At 50.6% G+C, this 26,258-nt stretch overlaps 1 protein-coding gene across 1 annotated transcript in view; it reads left to right on the forward strand.

The window, feature by feature from the left end:
* Positions 1 to 26,258, forward strand: part of ELK3 (ETS transcription factor ELK3) — a gene marked incomplete at its 3' end in the record, with an annotated part of 69,945 nt that overhangs the window by 31,352 nt on the left and 12,335 nt on the right. Inside the window, exons 2-3 of the mRNA XM_079714246.1 lie at positions 749 to 957; positions 22,423 to 23,205. Of these exons, the coding sequence (XP_079570372.1) occupies positions 751 to 957; positions 22,423 to 23,205 (990 nt within the window). The 5' untranslated portion in view covers positions 749 to 750. The remainder of the gene's footprint in view (positions 1 to 748; positions 958 to 22,422; positions 23,206 to 26,258) is intronic.

The following is a 26,258-nucleotide window of genomic DNA, read 5'->3' on the forward strand; positions in this document are numbered from 1 at the left end:
GAGTAATCCAACAAAGTCCCTTCCTCACGAAGCTCCCCGTGTGGTCACACTGATGGAAATACCCCAGGCCCCACGTAAATGCACTTATCACGGGGTCCAACGTTTCACACAAATAATGGCCTAGAGGCTGAGCAGCAAAGGAGTTGATAGGATGGGCGGGAACATGTTAATCATTGTGGGCATTAACAGTGATTAACATGGGGGATAGTTTGTATGAGGACTGATTCTAGGAATGGGCAGTTCATTAATCATTTTTTTCACATTATTCTCAACGCACCCCCGTTACCTGCCGGGATGTGTGTGGCGAATACGAAGGTCACAGGGCTTCCCTGTACTTCTGAATTGTGGCTCTTTACAAAAATGCAGCCAGGGGCTTCCCTGGTGGCGCAGTGGTTGAGAGTCCGCCTGCCGATGCAGGGGACACGGGTTCGTGCCCCAGTCCGGGAAGATCCCACATGCCGCGGAGCGGCTGGGCCCGTGAGCCATGGCCTCTGAGCCTGCGCGTCCGGAGCCTGTGCTCCACAGCGGGAGAGGCCACAACAGTGAGAGGCCTGCGTACTGCAAAAAAAAAAAAAAAAAAAAAATGCAGCCAGAAGGCACCTGATTCAGAGTGGCCTGTTGGGATGGAAATGAAAGCAACTTTTGATTAGGCTCACTGGGGGCAGGGGGAGGTGCTGAGGTGCCCGCCCTGAGCCCCCGACCCCCCCCAGACCCGGCACCTGCACTGACGCGGCCCCTCCCTCCTCAGGTATGGAGAGTGCAATCACGCTGTGGCAGTTCCTGTTGCAGTTGCTGCTGGACCAGAAACATGAGCACCTGATCTGCTGGACCTCCAACGATGGTGAATTCAAGCTCCTCAAAGCAGAAGAAGTGGCCAAGCTGTGGGGACTCCGGAAAAACAAAACAAACATGAACTACGACAAGCTGAGCAGAGCCCTGCGATACTACTATGACAAGGTAAGCCTTTGCCCTTACGGGAGGCTGTCACGGGGCGGGAGCCACCTTCACAATCCATCCATGCAAGTGGAAAGTAGGGAAATAGAGGCAATTTATGTGGGTTTTGTTGCTGTTGTTTTATAAGAAAAACTATGCCGTAGGGATTTTTTTTTTCCTGGAAGCCCTTAAGGTGTTATCGTGGGTCAAATCTTGTTCCCTCTGCAGTTTCTTCTGTGTCACTGCAGGATTTTGCTAATAACAACAGAAATTAGATGCGGGAAGGTTCTGGGGCCTCCCTCGTGGGTAGCTCTTGAGTGACAGAATGAATGTGACAATCTAGAAAGTCTGTCCGGTTTGTGATTCACTCAAACAGGCTTTGCAGGAGTCGGGGGGATGGCACCTGGCACAGTTTATTTAACATTTGGGCCCCTGCTATCCTCACGTATAAAATGGGGCTCATAATAGCGTGGGTTCAGGATTGCCGAGAAAAACTAAACAAGCCAACACACGTTAAGCACTTAGAAGAGTGCTTGGTGCCTGAGGATCGCGACTTCGTGGGAAACTTCCCTAATTAAAAGAAAAACCATTCTCATTTTTAAGTCACAGAAATAAGTCAGAGTGCTTTGTTAATGATAACACAGCATAGTTTCCAAAGCCAGGACTGTTGGGGTGAGTCGTAATGCATTTCTGGGAAAACAGTTGATGTGCCTGGTAGGGCAAAATTAGTGCCCTTTAGGGGTAATCATTTCAGGCCTGTAATTGTTGACCATTTCTGTGTTGATCTGTTGTTGCTGAATATTTAGCCTCATAGACATAAAGATTTGGAGTCCTAATAAGGATAAGCTTTTGTTCTGGTTTTACTCTTCTTGGTGAAAGGTGAATTAAAAACGGATTTAAATATTAGTTCCTGATCTGTGTTTGGTGCTTTCCTCCTGCCAACCTCTTTGGAATTCAAGACAGAGGATTGCACATTGCAGGAAGTGGGAGCATCATTAATTATAGTGTTCCTTTGTATGATCGTAACTGCATATGATTGTCATTGAAATGTTAAAGGTGCTTCTCTTTAATGTAGCAGTTAATTAATGCTGGCTTAATGCAGCGTCTTACCAAGATGTAAAAGCACTTCTCACAAATTGCACTGTCTGAAAGCCTTGCAGATGGTTTATTGCTTTGCATTTTCCCCCCAGGTTCTAAGTTACACAATGGGAATTGGGGCCCTCTGAGGGAAAACAGTCATCTTGTTGGCTGGCAAGGTGCCTAAGAGCATGGCTTTGAGACTGACCAAAAAAAAAAGGAATTTTATTGTTTTAAATCAAAGTGTCACAGAAAAGAAATTTGGCATCTGTGACTCGGTTTCACCTTTTCACGTGGCCCAGGCATTGGGGCTGAGGATTGTGTATCTTCAGCACATGGAGGGATCATGGGCTGGAGATGACTCCCCAAAAGATGGGCAAAGCTGTGCTGTTCAGACTACATCTGATCTCCCTCGGGCAGATCTTGAAAATCTCGAGGGAAAGCAGTTTCAGAGCCTTCAATCACCCACCATGTCTTGGTACTTTCTGTGTCTAAGGGACTGTGTGCCAAGCACTCCCTACCCCTGGTCTCCTTTAAACTATCACAGCCCCCTGAGACAGTCCTGCTGGCCTCTCCTCCTTTTACAGATAAGAACGTAGGGGCGTTTGATGGAAACCTTGCTCAGGCTCCTGCAGCCAGGAAGTGGTAGGGCCAGGATGCCCACATTCCTGGCCAGAAGGCCTGTGCCCTGCCTTCTGTGCTGTTCATTTCCTTTGCCTCTGAATACCTGAGTTCCAGGTAGGCAGTCAGGCAGCACAAAGGGTATCGCAACCTTAGAAATTTGTATTGACTGTGAAGCCCCAGGTCCAAGTGGCCAGTGTGGCCTGCTCACCCCAGGTGTCCCTTTCCTCCTCTGCTGGGGCTGAGCTAAGGTCCGGCCACGTGACCATCGTGCAGCCAGCTGGTCCTGACAGTGAGGGCGGGAGTGGCTCTTGTCCAGGGTGTCGTGCAGGCTTGGCCACCAGGAGAAGACGCCCATTGTCCTTCCTTGGAAACGTGTCCACCGTACGCACGCACGTACACACGGCCGTTTGCATCTTTCTCATGAAACCTTGTCAAGTGATGAGTAAGAGTGGTCATTAGACACCGAATGTAGTTGCACGTGAGAAGAAGAGGAAGGAGGAGAGGGGGAGGAGGATGAAGGAGAAGAGAGGAGTCGGGCGAGAGCGAGGGGAGAGGGTGGGCAGAAAGCGGGGAGGAAGGGTGAAGGGACGTTTAAAAACTGTTACGTTTTGTGATGGACTCTTACGGTTCTCAGTTTGGCCAGCATTGCTCAGGGACTGTATGTGTAAGTTGAATAGTGTGAAACTGCCAATATCTGATCGTTTTTGACCCACAGAAACGGCAGTCTTAAGTGGTTTGGTCTCTCACTGGAGAGACAGATTCGAGGAAGGTCTTTGTGAATGTGGAGCCCCTGGCCACATGGGCACCCCTTGCTGTGCCCCATCCTGCACTGCACGTGCTTCTCACGGCCACCCAGCCCTCCTGTGACCCTGTCTGCCTTTCAGTGTCATCTTTTTTTCTTTTTTTTTTTTTGAGAAACCCACATCTTTTTTTTTTTTTTTAAGATGTTGGGGGTAGGAGTTTATTAATTTATTTATTTATTTATTTTGGCTGTGTTGGGTCTTCGTTTCTGTGCGAGGGCTTTCTCTAGTTGTGGCAAGTGGGGGCCACTCCTCATCGCGGTGCGCGGGCATCTCACTATCGCGGCCTCTCTTGTTGCGGAGCACAGGCTCCAGATGCGCAGGCTCAGTAGCTGTGGCTCACGGGCCCAGTTGCTCCGCGGTATGTGGGATCCTCCCAGACCAGGGCTCGAACCCATGTCCCCTGCATTAGCAGTCAGACTTTCAACCACTGCGCCACCAGGGAAGCCCTCAGTGTCCTCTTCAGTCCCCTTCTCTCCCGTCCCCCACCCCTCTTTCCTCCTTCCGCCCCTCCCCCTCCCTTTGACACTTACCCAGAGCCTGCTCTGCACGTGGCGTACAGTCAGTGACTCCCTACCTGACAGCTGCGTCTTTTCCCTGTTGTGTTTCCTCTTTCCGGCTTGCCCTCATCTCTTCACTGTTGGCTGAAATTGCACATCCCTTGGTCTGTCCTAATAGGGACGTTCCCTGCCAGAGTAGGTAGGCATGAGGATATCATTATTTTTGTATGTTATGTGTCATATTTTTAGCTCATTCCAGAATATTTAGAAATGGGCAGAGGAAAAAAAAGTGGAAAATGTGTGCAGAACTTTGCAGAAGGCCTCAGAGAACAATGTATGGGCTAATGGTATCAGGTTGGGGCTGAGGTGCTTTAATCATTGTTCCTTAAAACTTCCCTCCCTCTCCTCCGAGGGGCAGATTGTCACAGTGAGAACTGTGATAATAGCATGAACTCTGGGCTACAGAGTCTGGATTTGAATCCAGCTCCATGACTGTGAGTGCTTTGCCTAATCTCTCTTGGTCTCAGCTTCCTTTTCTATAAAACGGGTATAAGAGTAGAGTCTACGTCAGAGGGTTACGGTGGGGATTAGCTGAGTGAACACGTGGTCAGGGCTGAGAACAGTGCCCAAACACGTCAAGTGCTGCAAGTGTTAGCCAGAGTAATAACACAGAGGATAGTTTCCTTATCGCTAATTTGAAAAATCCAGGCAGGTACCAAGAAGAAAGTTAGGACCTTTGTGCCAGCATCCTACACACAGGGAGGGGGCGTCAGATCCTGGGTGTTATGGCTTTTCTCACTTGTGAGCACTCAGGAGTGCTTTGCTGTGCTTTTTAATGATATCTATTTTGGCTGTTTTGAAAATTCAACTTTCAAAGATGCTTTTTTTTTTCAGTACGCGGGCCTCTCACTGTTGTGGTCTCTCCCGTTGCGGAGCACAGGCTCTGGACACGCAGGCTCAGCGGCCATGGCTCACGGGCCCAGCCGCTCCGCGGCATGTGGGATCCTCCCGGACCGGGGCACGAACCTGTGTCCCCTGCATCAGCAGGCGGACTCTCAACCACTGCGCCACCAGGGAAGCCCTGATGCTTTCATATTTAAATGACACTTCCTGCCGCTCTGAATCAGACACCTCCCTGTTTGAGTCCCCCGTGCTCCCTTTGCGGTCAGTGCTGTCCAGGGTAAAGTCCTGCGGAGTCTCAGATCCCCGATGGGGGAGTGGGCACCGGATAGCACCTTCCTCCGTGGGATTGTGTGAGGAGTACGTGTGACCATGTGCGTGAGGCGCTCAGCACCTGGTAAGGACACGTAGCAAATGCCGGTCGATTCTGATATCCGCGTTTGCAAGACTTAACTGCCTGGCGGTACAGTCGTGTCTATGGCCGTCATCCTTACAAAGCCGTCTTCACCATGGGCTCCTGGCTTAGCCACTTTCGTCACCCTGGTACTGTGCACAGAGTCTGGCACATGTTAGGGGCTCAGTAAATACTGGAAGCAAATGAATGAGCAAACGGATAACATAATGAAGTGGCCGCCACCCAAATTCAAATCACTTCTATCATGAAAGCCGACGCTAAATAGGTGTTAAACAACAAAAACGTACTGCCTCTGGGTTATTGTACTGTATTAATTATCTAGGGCTGCTGGAACAAATTACCACAAAGTGGGAGGCTTAAAACAACAGAAGTTTATCCTCTCACAGTTCTGGAGTCTAGAAGTTGAAATCAGGGTGTCCGCAGGGCCACATTCCTTCTGAGACTCTGGGTAGAATCCTTCCTTGCCTCTTCCCAGCTTCTGGTGATCGTCATCAGTCCTTGGTGTTCGTTGGCTTGTAGCTCCGATCTCTGCCTCTGCCATCCCATGGTGGTCCCTGTGTGTCTTTGTGTCCAAATTTCCCTCTTAAAAGGACGCTAGTTCTATTGAATTGCAGTCCACGCCCATGACCTCATCTTAACTCACTTACATCTGCAAGGTCACGTTCACAGGTACTGGGCCTAGGGTTTCACCCTACCTTTTCGGGGAACACACTTCAACCCATAAAATGTATATATATTTCTGACACTCCTGGACTTACATTTAGATTTTCAAAATTCCACACCAAGGGAGAGCTTTGGATTCAACGAATCCTAAAGGAAAACTGCTCCCCGTGACATGGACAGCAGCTAGATTCAACTGCAGGTGTGAAATTAGACTCTTTGACAGGCATGTCACAGTGTACCCACTGTGGGCCAGGCGCTGTGCTGGGTCCCCTGGGGTGGAAGCAAAAGTCAAGAAGATGAGTCCTGCCTTAGAGGGTTTCAGAGTCTAGAAATTCAGCGGTTCCCTGCTCAGCAAATGAATTTAAATACATGACATAGACCAGGAGAAAAGCCAACCGACCCCGATGGCTCCAACCCTGGATTAGCAATGGCTAAGGTCTGGTGTTGGTCCCTGAGGCTCCTTACCCCACCTGCGTTTCTGTGGACTGCCCATTTCTCATGCGTGAGGGAAGGCTGGGGAGGTCGGGTTTTGCAGCCAGGCACTGCCAAGGACCTGCTGGCCCTCTCAGAGCTTTGAAGAGGCGGCTGGGCAGACCCAACTTGAACTCCAAGAAAGGAGTGATGCCCAGACCAGGACGCAGCATATTTTATTCCTCAGACATGGACTGGAGGCCCCTGTTCAGCTTGGAAACATGCAGGTAATGGGAGGACGCCTGTGTCTGAGCCCATGAAGCGCAGAAACCAGAGCTGACAGAGACCTAAAGGGAACATTTAGTTCGTGCCTGGGTATCTCACCGTCACCCTCTGCCAGCTTGTTTCCCTCAGTCTTGCTGTAAGCCTCCAGAGATGGATTGGTTCATGGTAGTTCTGGCGGCTCACATGGGGTAGGGCTTTTTTCCTCTTCTTAGTTTTTTTTTTTTTTAAGTAAGTTTATTATTTTTATTTATTTATATTTGACTGTGTTGGGTCTTCATTGCTGCGCGTGGGCTTTCTCTAGTTGTGGCGAGCGGGGGCTACTCTTCGTTGTGGTGCACGGGCTTCTCACTGCGGTGGCTTCTCTTGCTGCGGAGCACGGGCTCTAGGTGGGTGGGCTTCAGTAGTTGTGGCTCGTGGGCTTTAGAGCACAGGCTCAGTAGTTGTGGTGCACGGGCTTAGTTGCTCCGCGGCATGTGGGCTCTTCCCGGACCAGGGCTCGAACCCGTGTCCTCTGCATTGGCAGGCGGATTCTTAACCACTACGCCACCAGGGAAGTCCCCCTCTTCTTAGTTTTAAACTGAGTCTTCCAAAAGGTACTTTTACAGCCTGATGTTATAATAAGGATCTCTTAACAGAGATTTTATTTATTAAAAAGTTGAACAACTCTTAATAACCTCAGGCAGACTTGGGTTTTAAATCTCTTGTCCTGGGGTGGGGAAGAAAGGGCTCTGTACCCAGCGCACAGCCATCACTGGCCCTGACGCCTGCCCACACCCATTGGCCCAAGTGTGACGAGCATGGGGGACGGCTGGGATTCACAGCATTTATTCTCTTCTTGAACAACTTCCGGGTGGTTTTTAATTATGCAGGCATACCTTGTTTTATTGCGCTTTGTAGATACTGCATTTTTTACAAATTGAAAGTTTGTGGCAACCGTGCGTGGAGCAAGTTGTAATTCTCACAGTATTTCAAACTTTTTCATTAGTATTATGTTTTTTACAGTGATGTGTGATCAGTGATCTTCAATGTTACTATTTCAAAAAGATTGACTTGCTGAAGGCTCAGATGGTGGTTAGCATTTTTTTATCAATAAAGTATTTTTTAATTAACGTATGTACTCTTTTTTTAGATATAATGCTCTTGCACACTTCATAGACTACCGTACAGTGTAAACATAATGTTTATATGTACTGTGGAACCAAAAACTTTGTGTCTCACTTTACTGCAATAGTAGCTTTATTGGATAGTCGCTGTATTGCAGTGATCTGGAACCGAACCTGCAGTATCTCCGAGATACTCCTGTACATCCGTCTCCAGGTGACATGGCCCCTTTCTCTCATCTCTGCCTATTCTTCTGTAGTTCAGTCATTCCTTTGAAAACATACCACCTCCCCGTGAGTGGCTTAGCAGCTGGCTGGGGAGACAAACGTGCAAACCAGTTATAATAGCGACATCTTGTAAAGCGCTGGCTTGGCCATGATTCCAGCATTTATGTTCCAGGAGAGACGGGGAGAGAAGTAAAGGCAGAGACAAAGTTACCAGAGGTCAAGACATCTGACCCGGGTCTTGAGGAATAAGAATGCATTTACCAGGCTGACAAAAGTTGGGAACGGATTTACTGAGAAAGGGAACAGCATGTGCAAAGGCCAGGAGGTGTGAAAGAGTCTGAGTGTTTATTTAGGGAATGAGGGAGGGGTGAGGTTGGAAGAGTGAGCGGGGGATGGAGGATGGAGAGTGTCGTGCTAAAGAGTTGGAACTTGATGTCAAGGGCAATGGAGGAGCCACTACAGGGCTGTCAGCGAGCGAGTGCCGTGGTCAGGTTTGCATTTTAGAAATACAGATCTTTGTCTCCTCTTACTCTTCGTGACATTGATGGTGCCCCAGTCCAACCCCACAGCCCTGATCTTTTTGGCTGGTTAGCACAAATCGATTGCTCTCTGCGGGCTGAGCTGGTGCTGTTACACCTTCAGCATCAGGCCTGCACGCCCTGCTCTAGAACTGCCCGAGAGGGGGCAGGGAGAGAGAAGGGAAATGGTGGCGTCTGCCTCTTGCGAACACCGGCCAACTGACTTCTGCTCAAGGGAGCCCAAGCCATGACTCTCTGTGTTGCTGCCGAAGGAGACCTGGAAGCTTACACAGTCCTTCATCCTTTTCTGTCCAGCAGAGCTTTTGTCCTTGTTGTTGTTGGCGGTGAATGTTCATCCCAGGGGGAGGCTGAAAGCTTTGCCAGCTCCCTTCTCATCAGGAGATTGAAATGGTGATACGATGAAAAATCCTCCTGTCTCCACAGCAACCTCCCGGCTTATCCTCACGATGTGCCGAGCGGTCTTTACTTAATTGGAAGGGTTTTAGGGGAGAACAGTCAAGACAGAGTCATTGGCAACATATTCCTGGAAGCGGAACGCATCACCTTCTTAACTTAATTGGATAATTCATTTTAAATTGGGTGCGCAATCACGACAGGAAAATGTTCGTGTTCATGATACATATCTGAGCTCAACTGCCTGCACCAAGAAGCTTGGCCCTGGCAGAATTCTTTAATTCCCCCAAATACATTTTGTGAAGATAATATGAGATATTGTCTGTCAGAGTGGAGAAAGGACAAAAGTCCAGCGAGCATTTATATCCTGGAACTTTCTAGAACACCTTGGTTAGTTGCAAAATGCCACAGGAGACCCATCTATCCTGGACTCCATTCGGGGGTCTTTTGTATCTCACAGGCGCCCTCTGTGCTCAGCCCTGGGTCTGAGTGTTGAGGACCTGGCGTGTTTTGTTGGGTGTCTTTTTTTCTTTTGTGTCCCGTCAGCCGCTTGGATGGTTTGGAGTACAACAGATGGCAACTGGGCTTTGCCTGGGGGCCGAGGGGTTAACCAGGGCCTCTCTGCAAGCTTTTGGTCCTGGATGCAGCCTGGAGACCTGCGGGGTAGCTGCTGGCCTCGTGGAGGGCTTCCAGCCCGGCCGCATTGCCCCAGGAGAGAGCAGCTGGCATGAGGGAGCCAGGCTGCAGGGGGGACCCTGTGTGTTGACTGGGGGTGTCGCCTGTCTTGCACAAGCTTCCAAGCCAGCTTCCTTGTGGCACTCAGTGTTCCCCCAAATAGGGCCGTTGCTAAGAAACACCCAGAGTCTTGGGAATAACTTCAGCGCTGTGTTGATGAGGCTGCTGTGCTTGGCAGGCCGGCTGAATCCCCTTACGTCAGGCCGTTACCCAAGCCCACACCAGTGTGCCAGCATGAGCCTTCCCGCTTCTGGGCTTCTAGCTGCAGGAAAATTTAGTGGCTGTGCAGACAAACTGACAAAATCCCTAACGTTCACAGCATACTGCCCGCCACCCACCATCCACCCACCAGGCCCAGCTGCTCCTCTGAGCGGCCTCCTCCCCGTCTCCTGCCTGGGCTCCGGCAACAGTTTATCTCAGTTCCTACCCCAAATTTGTGACAGAAGGAGGGGAAGCTCACATGTACGGAGCATCTGTCTTGAGCCAGGCCCTGTGGTAGATATTTTTACATTTAGAGACTCGTTCCCTAACACGTGAAATGCCTGTCATCTCTGTTGGCAGTGGGCCCATTTTAGAGGTGGGGATACTGAGTCTCAGAGAGGTTAACTAACAGGTTCAAGATGAAGCGGCCGGTGAGCAGCAGAGCTTTCTGCCTCGGAGTCTTGACCCCAAGGCCCCCGCTCAGGACTACGAAGCTGGAGGGTCACGCAGTTGCAGAGCCAGGAACTCAAGCTTGAATCCCATATTCCTCATATTGCTGATTACTGCCCCAGGGCAGGCAGGCAGAGGGGTCCAATGTTTGTTGTTGGAAATGATAATGGGAAAAACTGCTGAAAACGTGAGGTGGTAGTTCTGGATGCCCCAGAACACCCTGCACTTCCTTTGCCTCCAGATGACACTTCCTAAAGAGAGCCAGATTGGAGCACGGCACCCCTCCGCCTGTGCACCTGCCCGGCTCCCTGCAGCCTCCAGGAAAGGCTCCAAAGTCCCTTCACCATCTGGCCCCATCCCGACTGCTTCCCCTGCAACTTCCCCACCCGCAGGGGAAGTGGGGGAGCAGTTTTACATCTTATTAACATTTCAGAGGCCTTTAATAAAAATACCCGTGAGTGTTGAAAGGGAGCCAGGGGGAGACAAGACTCCCCATCCAGTGAGACGCAGCCGTGGGCCCAGAGGGGGTGGGAAAATGCCCTTAACATCGTGCAGTGTGGGCCGCTTGGTGCGGTGGGCGCCCCCTGGGCGGCAGGGAGAGGAGCCCTTCACTCCAGGCCGGGAGAGGATTTGGAAGGACGGTTGGCCCTGCAGCTTTACAGTGCCAGAGAATAGAGATCTCAACCCAAACCACAAGGAAACCTCCCCCGGGAGTCGGCCAATTCTGAGACAGAGTTGGAGCCCTTTATTGGCAGCACGTTATTCTTAGAAGTTGGAAGTGGGGCTGGGTGTGATCGCGCGTGTGTGCGAATGTGCGCACTCCAAGCTTCAGCTTGAGACCCAGGACGGCCCAGGCTGCGCTGGACCCAGTGCCCTCAGCAATGAGACGGCGTGAAGGCGGGCCGAGCTCTGGAAAGGAAAGGCCAGGCCTCCCTGCCCCGATGGACAGAGACGTTGAGAAAGAGGAAGGAGTTTCCTAGGGCTGCTGTAACAAATTAACACGCACGTTGGTGGCTCAAAACAATAGACATTTATTCTCTAAAAGATCTGAAGTCCAGAAGTCTGAAATCGAGGGTTCAGCAGGGCCGCGCTCCCTCTGAAGGCTCTAGGGGAACATCCTTCGTTGCCTTTTCCAGCTTCTGGTGGCTCCTGGACTTGACCTATAGCTGCACCTGCCAGTCTCTGCCCCAGTCTTCCCATGGCCTTCGTCCTGTGTGTGTCTCTGGATTTTTCCTTTTCTTGTAGGGACATCAGTCATTTAATTTAGTGCTCACCCCAACTCCAGGATGATTCCATCCTGACATCCTTAGCTGATGACATGTGCAAAGACCCTATTTCCAGATAAGGTCTCATTTGAGGGTGGGTGTGGATTTTGGGTGAAGGCAGTGCCATTCAACTCAGGACCGAAGAGAAGGACTGCCCTGGGGGAGGGAACTCAGGCTCATGGGTGGGTCGCAGGAGCCCTTTCATAGCTGCTCTAGGGCCACCGTTGGGAGGCGAGCCTGCCCACAGCAGATTCCTAGCAGAGCCCAGTACAGCCAGCCAACCTCTGCGTCCCCTCGGGTTCAGGTGGCAGGGACGAGAAGAGGCAGGGTCTGCCACTGCCATGCAGGCAGCCATCAGACACTTAGAGGATGAGGCCAGAGGCCAGATTTCCTTCCCTTGCTGTTCCTCAGAGCCCAGCAAGGAACTTTCCATACAAACGCGCCTTCGGTGTTTGTTGAAAGAATGTTTGCATGTCATGGAGGAGGAACTTGGAGCATGACTCCTACAGTGAGTCCTTGTTCTGACTTTGGAGAGAGGACAGTTAGGTTCTGTGTCAGGAAAGAATGAATCAGATCTTGGTCTGGATGGGAACCCAAAACAAGGAGCTGAAGACAGGGTGTTGGCTGCGAAGCCGGGGGCCTGGAGGCTCAGCTTTGCTTTACTAGGTTGTGAACCCAGCTTGGAGCCCCGGATCCCTTATCTGTGAAATGGGTTTCAAAGTGTTGTGAGGCTTACATGAGATGCTGCATAAGCCTTCTGTAACTGTAAACCAAAGTACCCATAGAAGGAATTTTGATTCCTTGAAGGCAGAATAAAATGAGAAGACAGTGTGATATAATGAGGATGCTATTCCATTAGATCATTGCTTGCTAGGTGAAATTCCACTGGGTGAGAGCTCATGTTTTGAGGACTTCTCTGAGTGAGGCACTGACATACACTGGCCTTTTAGAAAAAACTGCCCTGTGAGATATTTTTATTTCCCTTTTAGGAATAAACTAAATATCTAGTTTGGGGAAAGCAACTATCTAATACATCTCTTGTCCCTTCTTAACGTCGTTTGTATGTTTTTCAAAGATACCACCATCCTGTATTGTGTTTTCAAAGTTGTTTAACATTCATTTTCCTAAATTCATGTAAAAAGGTTGCTTTGAGAATATCAACATTTCATATTAAATGTGTTTCCAACTCATTGAATTGAGGTGAGCAAACCGAAGCCTGCAGAAGTTCAATACCTTTTCAAGGTCATAGTAAGTAATGAAGCTGGGATTCAAACCTGGGTGTGTTCACCCCAGTGCTGGTCGCACTTCACCTCTGGCCCGTCAAGGCCCTGGGCCTGTCCCTGTGTGTGAGCAGCTCTGCTCAGGCCTGTGGATACTGGGAGGGGTTGCCCATCACTCTCCATGCTCCCTCCAGGCCCTTCTGCTGCTCGGCGGGGGCCGTAACCAGGCCCTGTATGTGGACATCAGCTTCCCGTTATCTTCCTGTCACCCTTGGGTGTCACCCACTTAGAGGTGGGCTTCTGATGTCCATCCTGCTGCGGTGGGACCGCTGGGTCCCCGGTGCCTCAAGTAGGGTGTCCCATCAAAGCAGGCACCTCCTCTGCCCTGAAGGTGGGCAGAGGCAGCTCTAGTGGGGTTAAAGAACAGCCTCAGGAAGGCCGGCTTTCCTCAGGAGGAGCTAGAAGTGCCCTAGCTTCCTGAGCGTGGAGCTGGTTTTCCCAGGCTCGCCGCAGTTACCCCGAGATTCCTCTGGAATGCAGAGCCCGTGGTCCTGGCAGCCTGGCTTAAGCAGCAGCCTCTCAGCCAACTCAGCTGCTTTCTGGGAGAGGGTGTGGTGGTGGAACAGAGAAGGCTTTGGTCTTGGCTCTGGATAGAACTGGGTTCAAACTTCAGCTCCTCCAGCTACAAGCTATGTGATCTTGGGTGCCTAAGCTTTTCAGAGCCTGCTTCCTTCTCTTAATTTGACAAGCAAAACATATGAAACATAATTTTTTTAATGTGAAAATGCAGATAAGCAAAAACAAATTTGCAAATCAATGGTAATCCTACCTCTGTCAAATTTTATTATACACCTTTCAAGATTAATTTTTCTCCTTTTATTTGATACATGTAAAATGATTTCATTAAAATAATGGAAGCATCCCAGGCATGCTGCTTTTCCCCCTAATTTTAATTTAAAGACATGGGGAAATGTTAATGATGTATTGTCCTCTGAAAGACCTCTGGAATTCTGTCGTAAGGCTCACCCAGTATTGAAACCACCCCTGTGGGGTGGGAAATTGGGTATAACCTCACTTCCAACCAAGAGCCTCGACTTTTTCATCTTAAAAATGGGATCACAGGGACTTCCCTGGTGGCGCAGTGGTTAAGAATCCACTTGCCAATGCAGGGGACATGGGTTCGAGCCCTGGTCCAGGAAGACCCCACGTGCCGCAGAGCAGCTAAGCCCGTGCACCACAACTACTGAGCCTGTGCTCTAGAGCCCACGAGCCACAACTGCTAAGCCCCCGTGCCACAACTACTGCAGCCCGTGTGCCTAGAGCCTGTGCTCCGCAACAAAGAGAAGCCACCACAATGAGAAGCCACCACACTGCAACAGAGTAGCCCCCGCCCGTACACAGCAACAAAGACCCAACACAGCCAAAGAATAAAATAAAATAAATTAAAAAAAAAAAAGGGATCACAGTGCCCATCTCGCAAGGCAGTGCATGTACACCACGTGATAGGCCCTCGCAAATGCTTGCTTCTTTCTTTGCCCTTTCTGGCCACGGGTTCCTTTCATGTAGGCTATCTACCCTGGCCAGACGAAAGTCCCCCAAGTAAATCCTTCCCACTTCCCCGCCCCAGGATCTCGGTGACAGACGCTCAGGGCCAGCTGCCTGCATCACCCTCCCCGAGGGCCGCAGCCACAGCAGACGCCATGGATCTGGGCTGCTCCCTCCAGCCTGGGCAGTGCGTTTCCTGCTCTGAGAGGCATCAGAGAACAGCGAGATTGGCTGGGGTGTCTGGTTAGTGTTTGCACCAGTTGTCAGGCTGGACGTGCGGCATCTCGGCCGAAGCTGCTGGGACATTCTGAGCGGGACGCTTGGATTCCCCAGTTGCTCGCGTCTGCTGCTCTCTGCGGGAGGGCCTCTCTTCCCCCCAGTCCTGAATCAGTTGGCGTGTGTGAGGTTTTCTTCACAGTGGATGTCAAGTGCTGGCCACACGAGGCATGACGGACTGAAGCCTCGCGTCTACTTCTTGTCTTAACCCAACTAAATAGAATATCATGTTTCCCCTCCTTGGTCGAGATATGTAAACCAGGTGTGTTTCTGTCTGCCAGGCGACCCAACTGGTCACCCAGACCCATGGGAATAAGTACAGCCTTGTAAGAGGTTTAATTTGGACTCTTCAGTTGTCATTAGAGCTGATAGAGGGTGGTTTTTACATTGTGTTTTGGTTTTGCTTCAGTGGGAGTGTAAAAATAATAATGCTAAGAGCTGATATATACTGTGGGCTTATCACGTGTGGCTGTCTCAGGCATTCTGCTAAGCGTTATGTGGATTACACAATCAATCCCGCAAGGTGGGTGGGAGGTCGGTCCCCTCATTTTATAGATGAGGAGACGACTGATAAGAGACAGGGGTGGCATTTGACCTCAGGCCGTGACTCTGGAACCGCTCCTTGTCATCCCAGGGGCAGCCCTGGTGGCCAGGTCAAGTGGGAAATCCACCACTCAGGCCTCTGTGCCCAGCCCTGCTGCCCGTGTTGGGTTCAGAGAAGGATGGGCTGTCTGTCGTGAGCCGCAGACATCGCTCAGTTTTGAGAACAAGATAGGAAAGTTGTGAAATCGGGGGTGGTGGGGGCAGGGGTCCTGCAGTTTCTGGGAGCCCTGAAATGGTGGAGGATGAAGGAAGCCGCAGCCCTACTGATGGGGAACCCACAGCTGGTCCGGCTCCTCCCGGGGTCAGGAACAGCCCCCGAGGGAAGCGCAGCACCGGGAAGGAATGAGAGCTGGGGAAAGAAGTCTGAGCCCAGGAATTGGGGTGCGGGCTTCCCTGGTGGCGCAGTGGTTGAGAGTCCGCCTGCCGATGCAGGGGACGCGGGTTCGTGCCCCGGTCCGGGAAGATCCCACATGCCGCGGAGCGGCTGGGCCCGTGAGCCATGGCTGCTGGGCCTGTGCGTCCGGAGCCTGTGCTCCGCAACGGGAGAGGCCACAACAGTGAGGCCTGCGTACGGCAAAAAAAAAAAAAAAAAAAAAAAAAAATTGGGGTGCCAGGCCAGAGCCCACAGAGGCAACACATATTTGCCGGGATACGTGGAATTACAGTTTATTAAGCTCTCACAGAAGGTGTGAGGTTGTGGAGGTTTGCATTAGCCCCCAGTGTCTGTCTGGGAGCTTTCCACTTAAAAATTCCAGCAAAAAAGCATATGCGAAAGTATATGTATTGGATGCATCACATGGAGCTTTAACCAGCCTGGGGATTAGCCGTGGAAAATTGTCTGTCATGGGGTGAAGCCTCTGGCTTCCTGCCTCAGTCGGTTCTCTCCACAATGAGAGTCATTCATTCAGTAAACATGTAGCGAACTTAATAGTATCCTTTATAACATCAAAATTAAGACGGTAAATTCAATTCCACAAGCATCTCTTCAATACCCTGCACTGTATGTAATTTTTTTTAAACCATAATACTTAATAGACATATGTCTGAGTTCTCCACTGTATGGGATTATTTATACAAGCTCCTTCTTCTTCAGTGGGAGGAGAAGGCAGAGTTGGGTGTAATGTATACATATTTGAACACACCCATGGACACACCTATTTTCGTAAGTAAGCCTGGAACCCGTCAGGGCAGCAGGCGACACTGAGGGAAGTGGAAACGAGACCCACTCTCTCGGCACGGTCTCCCTTGTTAGGGTGAAATAACCTAGGGAGACTCTCAAGGGACCAGAGGTAGCTGGTGCGTCAGGAAGGGTTCCTTTGCACAAGGCGGCCACAGTCCTGCCCCAGATGGACTGCTTGCCCTGTAGGCTCCAGCAGTCTTAGAACACCCACTGGGCAGTGGTAATGGAGTGGTTTGGGGACCCGAGCTTCCACTTCTGCTGGAACTGCTGCTTGGGGTGCGTTGGGTGGATGTTGCTTTCCCCCCTCGCTGAAGTTGGTCCCGTCCTTGCCGCCTGTAACCTCACGCGGAATGCCGGGTCAGAAGTCCACCCTGGTTGTGAATACACATTTGATGGGAAATTACGAACAGAGGCTGGTCCTCCACATGTGGAGGGAAGATGTGTGCAACTGTTGCCCTGAAACCGTGCTTGAGAGTCACTCAGCCCAACTGGACACAGACAGCGTTTGTCAGGTTACCAGGCAACCGTAAACAACAAATATGTGTGAGTCTGGGAGGAAGGGGTGGAAAAACCAGGCTTCTTCTGAATATCCTTGTCACTTTTCATAATAAGAGCCCATCCCAAGTGCTCTCGTGTCCTGGGCTGTGTCAGCCCGAGTCTTGTGTCACCTTGCGTTGTGGCCAAGTGCTCTGGAGTCAGACTGCCCAAGTACACACTCGTGATTGGGGGTGATCTATACTCTCTGAGCCTCAGTTTGCCCATCTCTAAAATGGGGGTAATAACAGTTCCAATCTTTCAGAGGATTAAATGACTTGAAGGTGGTCCAAGTTCTTAGTACACAGCCTGATAGATAATACTCAGCCAATACTACCTGATGTTATTCCCCTGTGCTGTGCGTTTTCTCAGCAAGCCCCTCATAGGCCAAACTCTTGCAAGGAAACCTCCCTTTGGAGGCTACAGAGAGATCTTCAAACACACATGCCCCCAGTACGCTCCTGGGGTCTGCCCTGGAAGTCGGGTACGAAGGGGCTGTCAGTTCAGCGGCCAGGCACACACCTCCTCTGGGTCCCCCTACCTACCTAGGTCTCTGGCCTTGGGCATCCTGGTGGGGGGCTTTCCTCGCTGGCTCCCCTCACGTGAGCGGATATCCCCGGTGTGGAGTTGGGCTCCCAGACAGCTGGCCTGCACACTCTGACCTCCTCCCTGCACGCCCCACTCCCGTCTCCTCCCAGCCCTTCCCAGCCTTCCATCTCTGCAGAGGTTTCAAATTGTCCAGGTAGCCACATCTAGTCCATCTTTCCTGTTAGTTTCTAGAGAAGCAAGACCCTCCCTGGCTCTTTCCAAAAGCTGTTTGTTTCTCCTTCGGTCGGTCGTCAGCTTCTTCAGTTGTCTCCATCCCTGTCACTGTGTAGCCTTTCCCTAAAAAAACTATCTTGGTGTCCAAGCAGCTCTCCTCACGAAGGCAGCAGCTGCTGAAGGGCCCTTACTGCTTCAGCGGAGTTCAGGGCCCTGTGCAGTGTCTTCTGTTTTCTGTTCAGAGTGGGGGTTAGCATGTTATGGCAGTTGCCATCCAGCCATCAAAAGTTCCCACCATCTTCCCTTTAAGCATGCCAAAATTCTTAAAATTCCTTATGTTCTGGATGGACTTTGAGGGCATTATGCTAAGTGAAATCAGTCAGTCAGAGAAAGACAAATACTGTGTGATCTCACTCATGTGGAATCCACAAAAGCTGAACTCACAGAGTAGATTGATGGTTACCAGGGGCTGAGGTGGGGGAACCAGGGAGATGTTGGTCATAGGGTACCAATTTCTAGCGGTGAGATGAGTAAATTTGGGGGCTCTAATGTACAGGGTGGTGGCTAGAGTTAATAATACTGTAATATATACATGAAAGTTGCAGAGAGAGTAGACCTTAAATCTTCTCACAACAACAACAAAATAGTAATTACATGGGTGAAGGATGTGGTAACTAACCTTATTGTGGTAAATATTTTGTGATCTATAGTACATCAAATCATCACACTGTACACCTTAAATGTACACCATGTTATATGTCAGTTATATCTCAGTAAAGCTGGGGGAAAAAGGATTCCTCATGTTCTCTGTCTAAATAACAGCTTTACTGAAGTATAATTCACATACCAGCTAATTCACCCATTTAAGGCATACAAGTCAATGGCTTTGAGTGTCTTTTATAGAGTTGTACATCCAATTTTAGAGCATTTTCACTACCAGCCCCCCAAATGTCTTACCTTTCAGCTGTCACCCCTCAATTCCCCCATCCCACCTAGTCATCCCCTAGGAGATGACTCATCTATTTTCTGTCTCTATAGACTTGTCTCTTCTGGATATTTTATATAAATAGAGTCCATCATACAATAGGTGGCCTTTTGTGTCTGGTTTCTTTCACTTAGCAGAACACATTCAAGGTGTGTCCATGTTGTAGCTATGCCAGTGCTTCATTCCCTTCTATGGCTGGATGATATTCTGTCATATGACTGTCCCCTGTTTTGTTTATTTCTCAGTTGATAGTCGTGTGGGTTGTTCCTTATGTTCTTTTTTTTTTTTTTTTTTTGCGGTACGCGGGCCTCTCACTGTTGTGGCCTCTCCCGTTGTGGAGCACAGGCTCCGGACGCACAGGCTCAGCAGCCATGGCTCATGGGCCCAGCCACTCCGTGGCATGTGGGATCCTCCCAGACCGGGGCACGAACCCATGTCCCCTGCATCGGCAGGCGGACCCTCAACCACTGCGCCACCAGGGGAGCCCCCTTATGTTCTTTTTAACACATTGACGCCCAGCTCTCTATTTGAGATTGCCTTTCAATTTCCAGCCACTTTTATCATTTTTATCACAGCCCCAGATGACTTCTTGGTTTGCTTGTGAGCATAATCCCTGCTCAGACATTATGTTCTGAATACCCATCATAAAATTAAAGGTTGGTTCTGTTAAAAAAAAAAAATTTCCAAGACCTGGCAGAAGAAAGGGTTCAGCCCATACAGTTTCTCTTTTCTTCTGTGTAATTATTTAGGCTTTAATGATTCACTCAGTTGAGATGAGTGTTCAAACTGGCTGAGAATAAAATGAAGTTTTCCTCCAGGGAGAAGAATATTATGAGTGGGAAACAAAAATACCTTAGAATTTTAGCAGAGGAACACACCAGGCCAGCATGCTTTCTTTTTATGGGTCAGGTGGCACCAGTAACACCCTGATTTAACCCTGTCCTTTTGGGAGCTGATTTCTCGCAGGCGCCATTGTCTACCCAGGCCTGGTGTGTCACATGCAGAGATGATGCCAGTTAGGCCCAGGTGGAACTCTTAAGTTTACTAGATCTCTCTGAAGTTTCTCTAAGTGGTTTTCAGTTTTGCTAGTGTCGAGTGTGAAAATGAGGTCAGATGGAGTAAATGGGACTTGGTGAGTTAAATTGCAGGCCAGGATGCCATGCACTGGAACTGTTCAGCTTTGAATCTCACGTACTCAGGTTTGAACCGCCTGTGTGCTGGTGCTGAGCAAAGTTTCGCCAGGATTTATGTTATTGGGTTTTCTGGTGCTGCCTGGGGACCTTGAGTGTCCCTCCCTTAGATGCCTGCCCTGAAGACTTCTTCCTTGAAAATCTCAGTGGCTTGGTAATTATGCCCATCCCTCCTGACTGCTGGATAAGTTCACTTCTGGGATTTGAGGATGCATTTAAGAAGGACAAAGGCACGTTAGCAGGCTGTGATGTAACAAGAGGGGAGGCAAAAGCATAGTATATTTATACACCAAAATGATCACAAGATGAACATCAGCATTTAATTCAGTTTCCTCTCATATATTTGAAAGTTGCTAAGAGGGTAGATCTTAAAAGTTCTCATCACAAGGGGAAAAAAATTTGGTGTATGTTGATGGATGTGAGCCAGACTTATTGTGGTGGTCATTTTGCAGTATACACAAATGTCAATCATTATGCTGTACACCTGAAACTAATGTTGTATGTCAATTGTATCTCAATTTTTAAAAATTTGAGATGAACTAATTTTTTTTTTTTTTTTTGCGTTATACAGGCCTCTCACTGTTGTGGCCTCTCCCGTTGTGGAGCACAGGCTCCGGACACGCAGGCCCAGTGGCCATGGCTCACGGGCCCAGCCGCTCCGCGGCATGTGGGATCCTCCCAGACCGGGGCACGAACCCGTATCCCCTGCATCGGCAGGCAGACTCTCAACCACTGCGCCACCAGGGAAACCCCTGAACTAATTTTTTTTTAAATTAATTTATTTATTTTTGGCTGTGCTGGGTCTTCGTTTCTGTGCAAAGGCTTTCTCTAGTTGTGGCAAGCGGGGGCCACTCTTCATCGCGGTGCGCGGGCCTCTCACTGTCGCGGTCTCTCTTGTTGCAGAGCACAGGCTCCAGATGCTCAGGCTTATTAGTAGTTGTGGCTCACGGGCCTAGTTGCTCCGCGGCATGTGGGATCTTCCCAGACCAGGGCTCGAACCCGTGTCCCCTGCATTGGCAGGCAGATTCTCAACCACTGCGCCACCAGGGAAACCCTGAACTAATTTTAAAATGTCGTCTCTACTAAGGGGGCTCTTTGATTCTCTCCCTCCAACTTTGTGTGGAAATGGGAACAACCTTAGGCTTTAGAATTAGTAGATCTTGTGGCTCTTGAGCACATCACTTCCCATCTCTGAGCTTATGTCATAAGTATGGTACCTTCCAGCCTACAAGTGGGTTCATGTGAGATCAAATGGGATCACTTGTGCATAACGCCCAGGACAGAGTAGATGCTCAGCAGCAGCTACTTTTCAAGCTCTTCTCCCCCAAAATGATTTTTTTTTTTTTTTACCCTCATTCATACCCAGGTTTTTTTTTTTTTTTTTTTTTTTTTTTTTTTTGCGGTACGCGGGCCTCTCACTGTTGTGGCCTCTCCCGTTGCGGAGCACAGGCTCCGGACGCGCAGGCTCAGCGGCCATGGCTCATGGGCCCAGCCGCTCCGTGGCACGTGGGATCTTCCCGGACCGGGGCACGAACCCGCGTCGCCTGCATCGGCAGGCGGACTCTCAACTACTGCGCCACCAGGGAAGCCCCCATACCCAGGTTTTAAGAGGAACAGTTTGTAAGGAAGTCCTCTTCCCACAGGATGGTGCCGCTACCTCTCTGTGCTTGAGGGAGACCATCTTTGTCTGCCTTGAGTACCTCGGACCCGGCAAACATTTGATAGACTTTGCTAATGTTCGGATTTAATAAATCTCAAGAACAGTACAGCCTTTAAAATGAAGTCCATTCTCCCAAAGGGGGTGGAAACTTTTGCAATGATTATTGGTTTTCATTTACATCCTAATGTTTGAGGATGGGAGCCATAAACTGAAGATCCAGAAGTAGACACCAGCAACTGAAAATACTGTATGAATGTCGTGAACATCCAGGTAGACACTTTGTTTTTTCCTCCAGCGGCTTTCTTGGCAGAGAATTAAAAAGGAAAAAAATGGCTGCATGATTTAAGAAGACACTGTGGTGTTTTGGTGATAATAACTTACGTTTCTATAGTGCTTTCCAGCTTACAGAATGCTTTCCCATTATTATTTCATTGAATTCTCACAAGTCCCAGAGGTAGGTAAGACAATACTATATTATGGTAAAGGAAACGCTGCCTCTACCACTTACCTACCATGTGGCTCTGTGGGTTATTTAAATGCTCTAAGCTTATTTTCCTAAGGTCTAAAATGGGAGTTGAATCATCCCTTTCTTTTAGGATGGCTGTACAGATTATATGAGCTAATGCATAAACAATACTGGCGACATAGTAAGTGCTTAATAATTGGCAACTGTTACTATGTTCTTAGGTATAATGATCCTCACTTCACAGATGAGGAAACTAAAAATGGCCAATTTGCCGAAGATCACACCATTTGTACTTAGCAGAACTGGAATGCAAATCAGATTCTTCGGCCCTCAGCTTTAGTCCTCTTTCCGTTACACCTTAGCTGACATGTGCCATCAGGACTGTTTCAGTGCTTCTGCCAGCAAGGTCCCCCACAAGAATGAGCTTCTTAACAGTTTCTCTGACGCACTCATCTTTTCCACGTCTGCTTTTGTGTTCACAGAACATCATCAAGAAGGTGATCGGGCAGAAGTTTGTGTATAAGTTCGTCTCTTTCCCGGAGATACTGAAAATGGACCCTCACGCGGTGGAGATCAGCCGGGAGAGCCTTTTGCTGCAGGACAGCGAGTGCAAGGCGCCCCCCGAGAGCCGCGAGGCCCACAGACACGGCCTGTCCGCCCTCAAGAGCGCCAGCCGCAACGAGTACATCCACTCGGGCCTGTACTCCTCCTTCACCATCAACTCCCTGCAGAACCCACCCGAGTCCCTCAAGGCCATCAAGACGGAGAAACTGGAGGAGCAGCCGGAAGACAGCCCTCCTGTGGAAGAAGTCAGGACTGTCATCAGGTTTGTGACCAACAAAACCGACAAGCACATCAGCAGGCCCGTGGTGTCCCTGCCCTCCACGTCCGAGGCCTTCCTGGCCTCGTCCGTCTCCGCCAAGATCTCCTCGTTAATGTTGCCAAATGCCGCCGCCAGCATCTCGTCTGCCTCACCCTCCTCCTCTCGGTCCCCGTCCCTGTCCCCGAACTCGCCCCTCCCCTCCGAACACAGAAGCCTCTTCCTGGAGGCCGCCTGCCATGACTCGGATTCCCTAGAGCCCTTGAACCTGTCATCGGGCTCCAAGACCAGGTCTCCATCTCTTCCCCCAAAGGCCAAAAAACCCAAAGGCTTGGAGATCTCCGCGCCCCCGCTGGTGCTCTCCGGCACCGACATCGGCTCCATCGCCCTCAACAGCCCGGCCCTTCCCTCGGGATCCCTGACCCCAGCCTTCTTCACTGCCCAGGTAAGAGGCGTCTCCGTCGTCCTGGCCGCCCCCAGACTCAGTGGCTTAGCGGACGGGAGGGCAACCGAAGCAACTTCCTTCCGCCCTTCAGAGGCTAATCCGAGGGTCCCTGTGGCAAAGTCACTGTGTCATTGTGCAGGGAAATTACTTCTCCACGCCCAGGTGGGAGCATACACAAGAGGAGAGGCTTAGGGTATTGGCTACAGTGGGATGCTTGACTGGTTTCCAGCTTTTAGGGGCCTAAAGCGATCGTAAGATGGAATACGCACACTGGCCGTCAAAGCAGATCCAAACAGTGATTTCCTAGGGAAAGCGGAGCAGGCCGGTGACGTTTCAGAAGGCGCTTGGGCTTCATGAAAATTTTATGGGAGAATCCTCTGTGGGGGGCCCTTGATAAGTAGCCATTTGTTTTCTGTTAATAAGAAAATAGAGGCTAACCAATACGGCCATTGCAGTTGTCAGTGGGGAGCTGGGTTGTTCTGGAGTCTCTAATAAGAAATGCAGGGGCCACATCAAACGGTGAGAAAGAGAAGCTTCAGTAAAAAACAGTGCTAGTCTGAGAAAGCCCAGGTCCACAGCACAGGGGAGAGGAAAGCAAACTCGTGGAGCAAGAAAAGGCTTCGGTGCTATTAACTCCAACAGGAAGGCGGCCTTTTCCTCTAAATACGGAATTCAGATGCTCACTCTTGTCCAGCTGGCAGCTGCAGGGCAAAGGCAGGGCAGGTACTGGTAAACCGACTTCTGCTTCCTCTGGAAAACTGGATGCGTTTCAGTGGCAGAGGTTAAGTGCGTTGGCTTTGGGGTCACAGACCTGGATTCAGTCCCTGGCTGCGCTGCTGGGTAGAAACGTGACTGTGGGTACTTGCTCTCTGAGCCAGTTTCCACATCTGTGCAGTGGGTTGTTGTGAGGATTAAAGGGGATAATGGCCGTGGGAAGAGAGCTGGCTACAACCGGCAGGTTTTAGTATCATGTGACTTTGTGGCACCAGGGTGGGGTCATGCTTGAAGTGGGTAGGAGCTCTCTGTCCCCTGCCTCTGTACCCGTCGCTGTAGGTGTCCTTGCTGTCACCATCATTAGTGGCAGCATAACTGAGCTGCTCATGTGTGCCAGGTACTGTTCTAAACACCGTCCATGCACCGTCTCAGTTATTTTTCATCACAGGCCCGTGAAGGAGATACTATTATTGTCCCATTTTTCCAGCAGAGGTAAATGAGGCACGGAGGTAAAGTAACTCATCCGAGATCACACAGCTAATAGGCCACAGAGGTGAACTTGAACCCGGTTAGTCGGCTTCAGAAGCAAGTAAAATGCTCTCGCCATGTGCACTGGGAAAATGCCCACTTGTCCCTGATCATGAGACGCCCGTGGAGTCTGCAGGCAGCTGAAAGCAGCTCTTGGGCATTTTCCTCTCCATGGCTTCTCCCAGATGATCGTGGCCCAGGGATTTCGTGTCGGCTCAGCTTGTGAGCTGGTGGTGACGGCAGGCTGCTGCGGAGGGGAGGGCTAAGGGCTCCGTTATAGGCAGAATGAGCGTGTGTGCTCTTAAATGGGGCATTTCCTGACCAAGCAAAGCTGTCCAGTGACTAAGGACCGCTGAGTAAATGGCTCAGGCACAGTGGCTTCCGATGTCGCTCAGAGAAGTAACTAGAGAAGCAGGCCGGGGGTGCAATCTGAGGATCTCCTCCCCGGCCTCCTCTGTGTTCCCAGCTGTGAGGTGTAGAGAGGCCTAGAGCCAGGCCCAGGCCAACTCTGATTTCGGTCTCTGCTTTCTCTGTGTATCACCGTCTCTGAACACGTGCCGGCCCTGTAGTCGCGTCGGAGGACAGCGGCTCGGGCTAGCCCTGTGGTTCTGGGCCTGGACATAGTGAATTTAGGGAGGCTCCGGGCACCGGGACTGAGGATGTGTGACTGGGCCGAGGGGTGGGGGGACAGTGACACGAGTTAGGGACAGAGGGTGGATGTGGAGGAATGGATGCGAAGCTCAGGGCCGGGAGACGGCATCGACCAGAATGGCCCGCCAGCAGGGAGGGGGAAGCACGGGAAAGCCGGATGTTTAACAGCGAACCCGTGCCGTAGGGAGATGCGCGGGCTGGTCCTCCCAGGCCGTGAGGGCGGGGCCTCGACCTGTGGGCCACGACGTCCAAGACATGGGAGGGCGCTTCCCGAGGGGAGAGAGGCACAGGGCAGGACCTGGACAAGGACAGGAGAGGGGAAGTGGCAGCCTGGGCCAGGGGAGGGGCTTTGGATCAGGTGTGAGGGGGTGGCGTTGGGGGCTAGGTAGTGTCTGAAGCCATTCAGAGCTAAAGGAGTCAACGGCTGCCCTTGGGGGATGGCGGAGTCTCAGGACTTGAGATCCTTCTAGCGGGCTCAGCTCTGCACCTGGAGCGCCTGTGGCTAACAGGGAGGGAGAGGAGAGGCCAGGAGGGAGACACCAGAGAGAGCAGAGGAAGGGCAAGACTCAGGGGTGGGGTGTTCCCCCAGGTGGCTTCTCTGAGAGCAGACAGGAGAGTCAGGTGGTTTTATCTCGACTTGACAAGCGCTTGAGTCTTCTAGGATTTCGGGGAGGCCTCGAGTCAGTGAAGGATTTGGATTCTCAGAGAACAGGAGCTGTTTCAGGTGACCCAGAAACTTACCCACCAGCCCCTGGTTCTCCAGTGCACAGTCAGAATCAGCATCAGCTCCCTCAGCAGTTCTCCTGAAGTCCACTGGGCCTCAAACTGAGGGGTGAGCCCATCTCCCTGAAATCGCCCCCAGGGACGGGAGCGGACTCCTGTTGGCCCCCAGGTCAACTCTGGGGGGTTCCTCTCCACCCAAGGGAGCATGGGGCGTTTCTCTCACAGGCAGCAGTGGCGCCTCACTCCACGGCTCACTGGCTTCTCTCCTCCCTTAGCACTTTCTGTCGCAGAAACTCCCACTTTCTGTGGGGTGTGCAGTGTGTATGCAGAAACATTTGGTTACCTGTGGGGACCGCCTATCAACTTTCTTCGTGGCTAGCTTTAAAAGAGATAAAAGTGTGCTGTAATAACTTGATACCCTGAAAATGAAGTTCCCA

This window comes from Hyperoodon ampullatus (assembly GCF_949752795.1).
Source record: "Hyperoodon ampullatus genome assembly, chromosome: 11".
In the NCBI taxonomy this organism is placed as follows: domain Eukaryota; kingdom Metazoa; phylum Chordata; class Mammalia; order Artiodactyla; family Ziphiidae; genus Hyperoodon; species Hyperoodon ampullatus.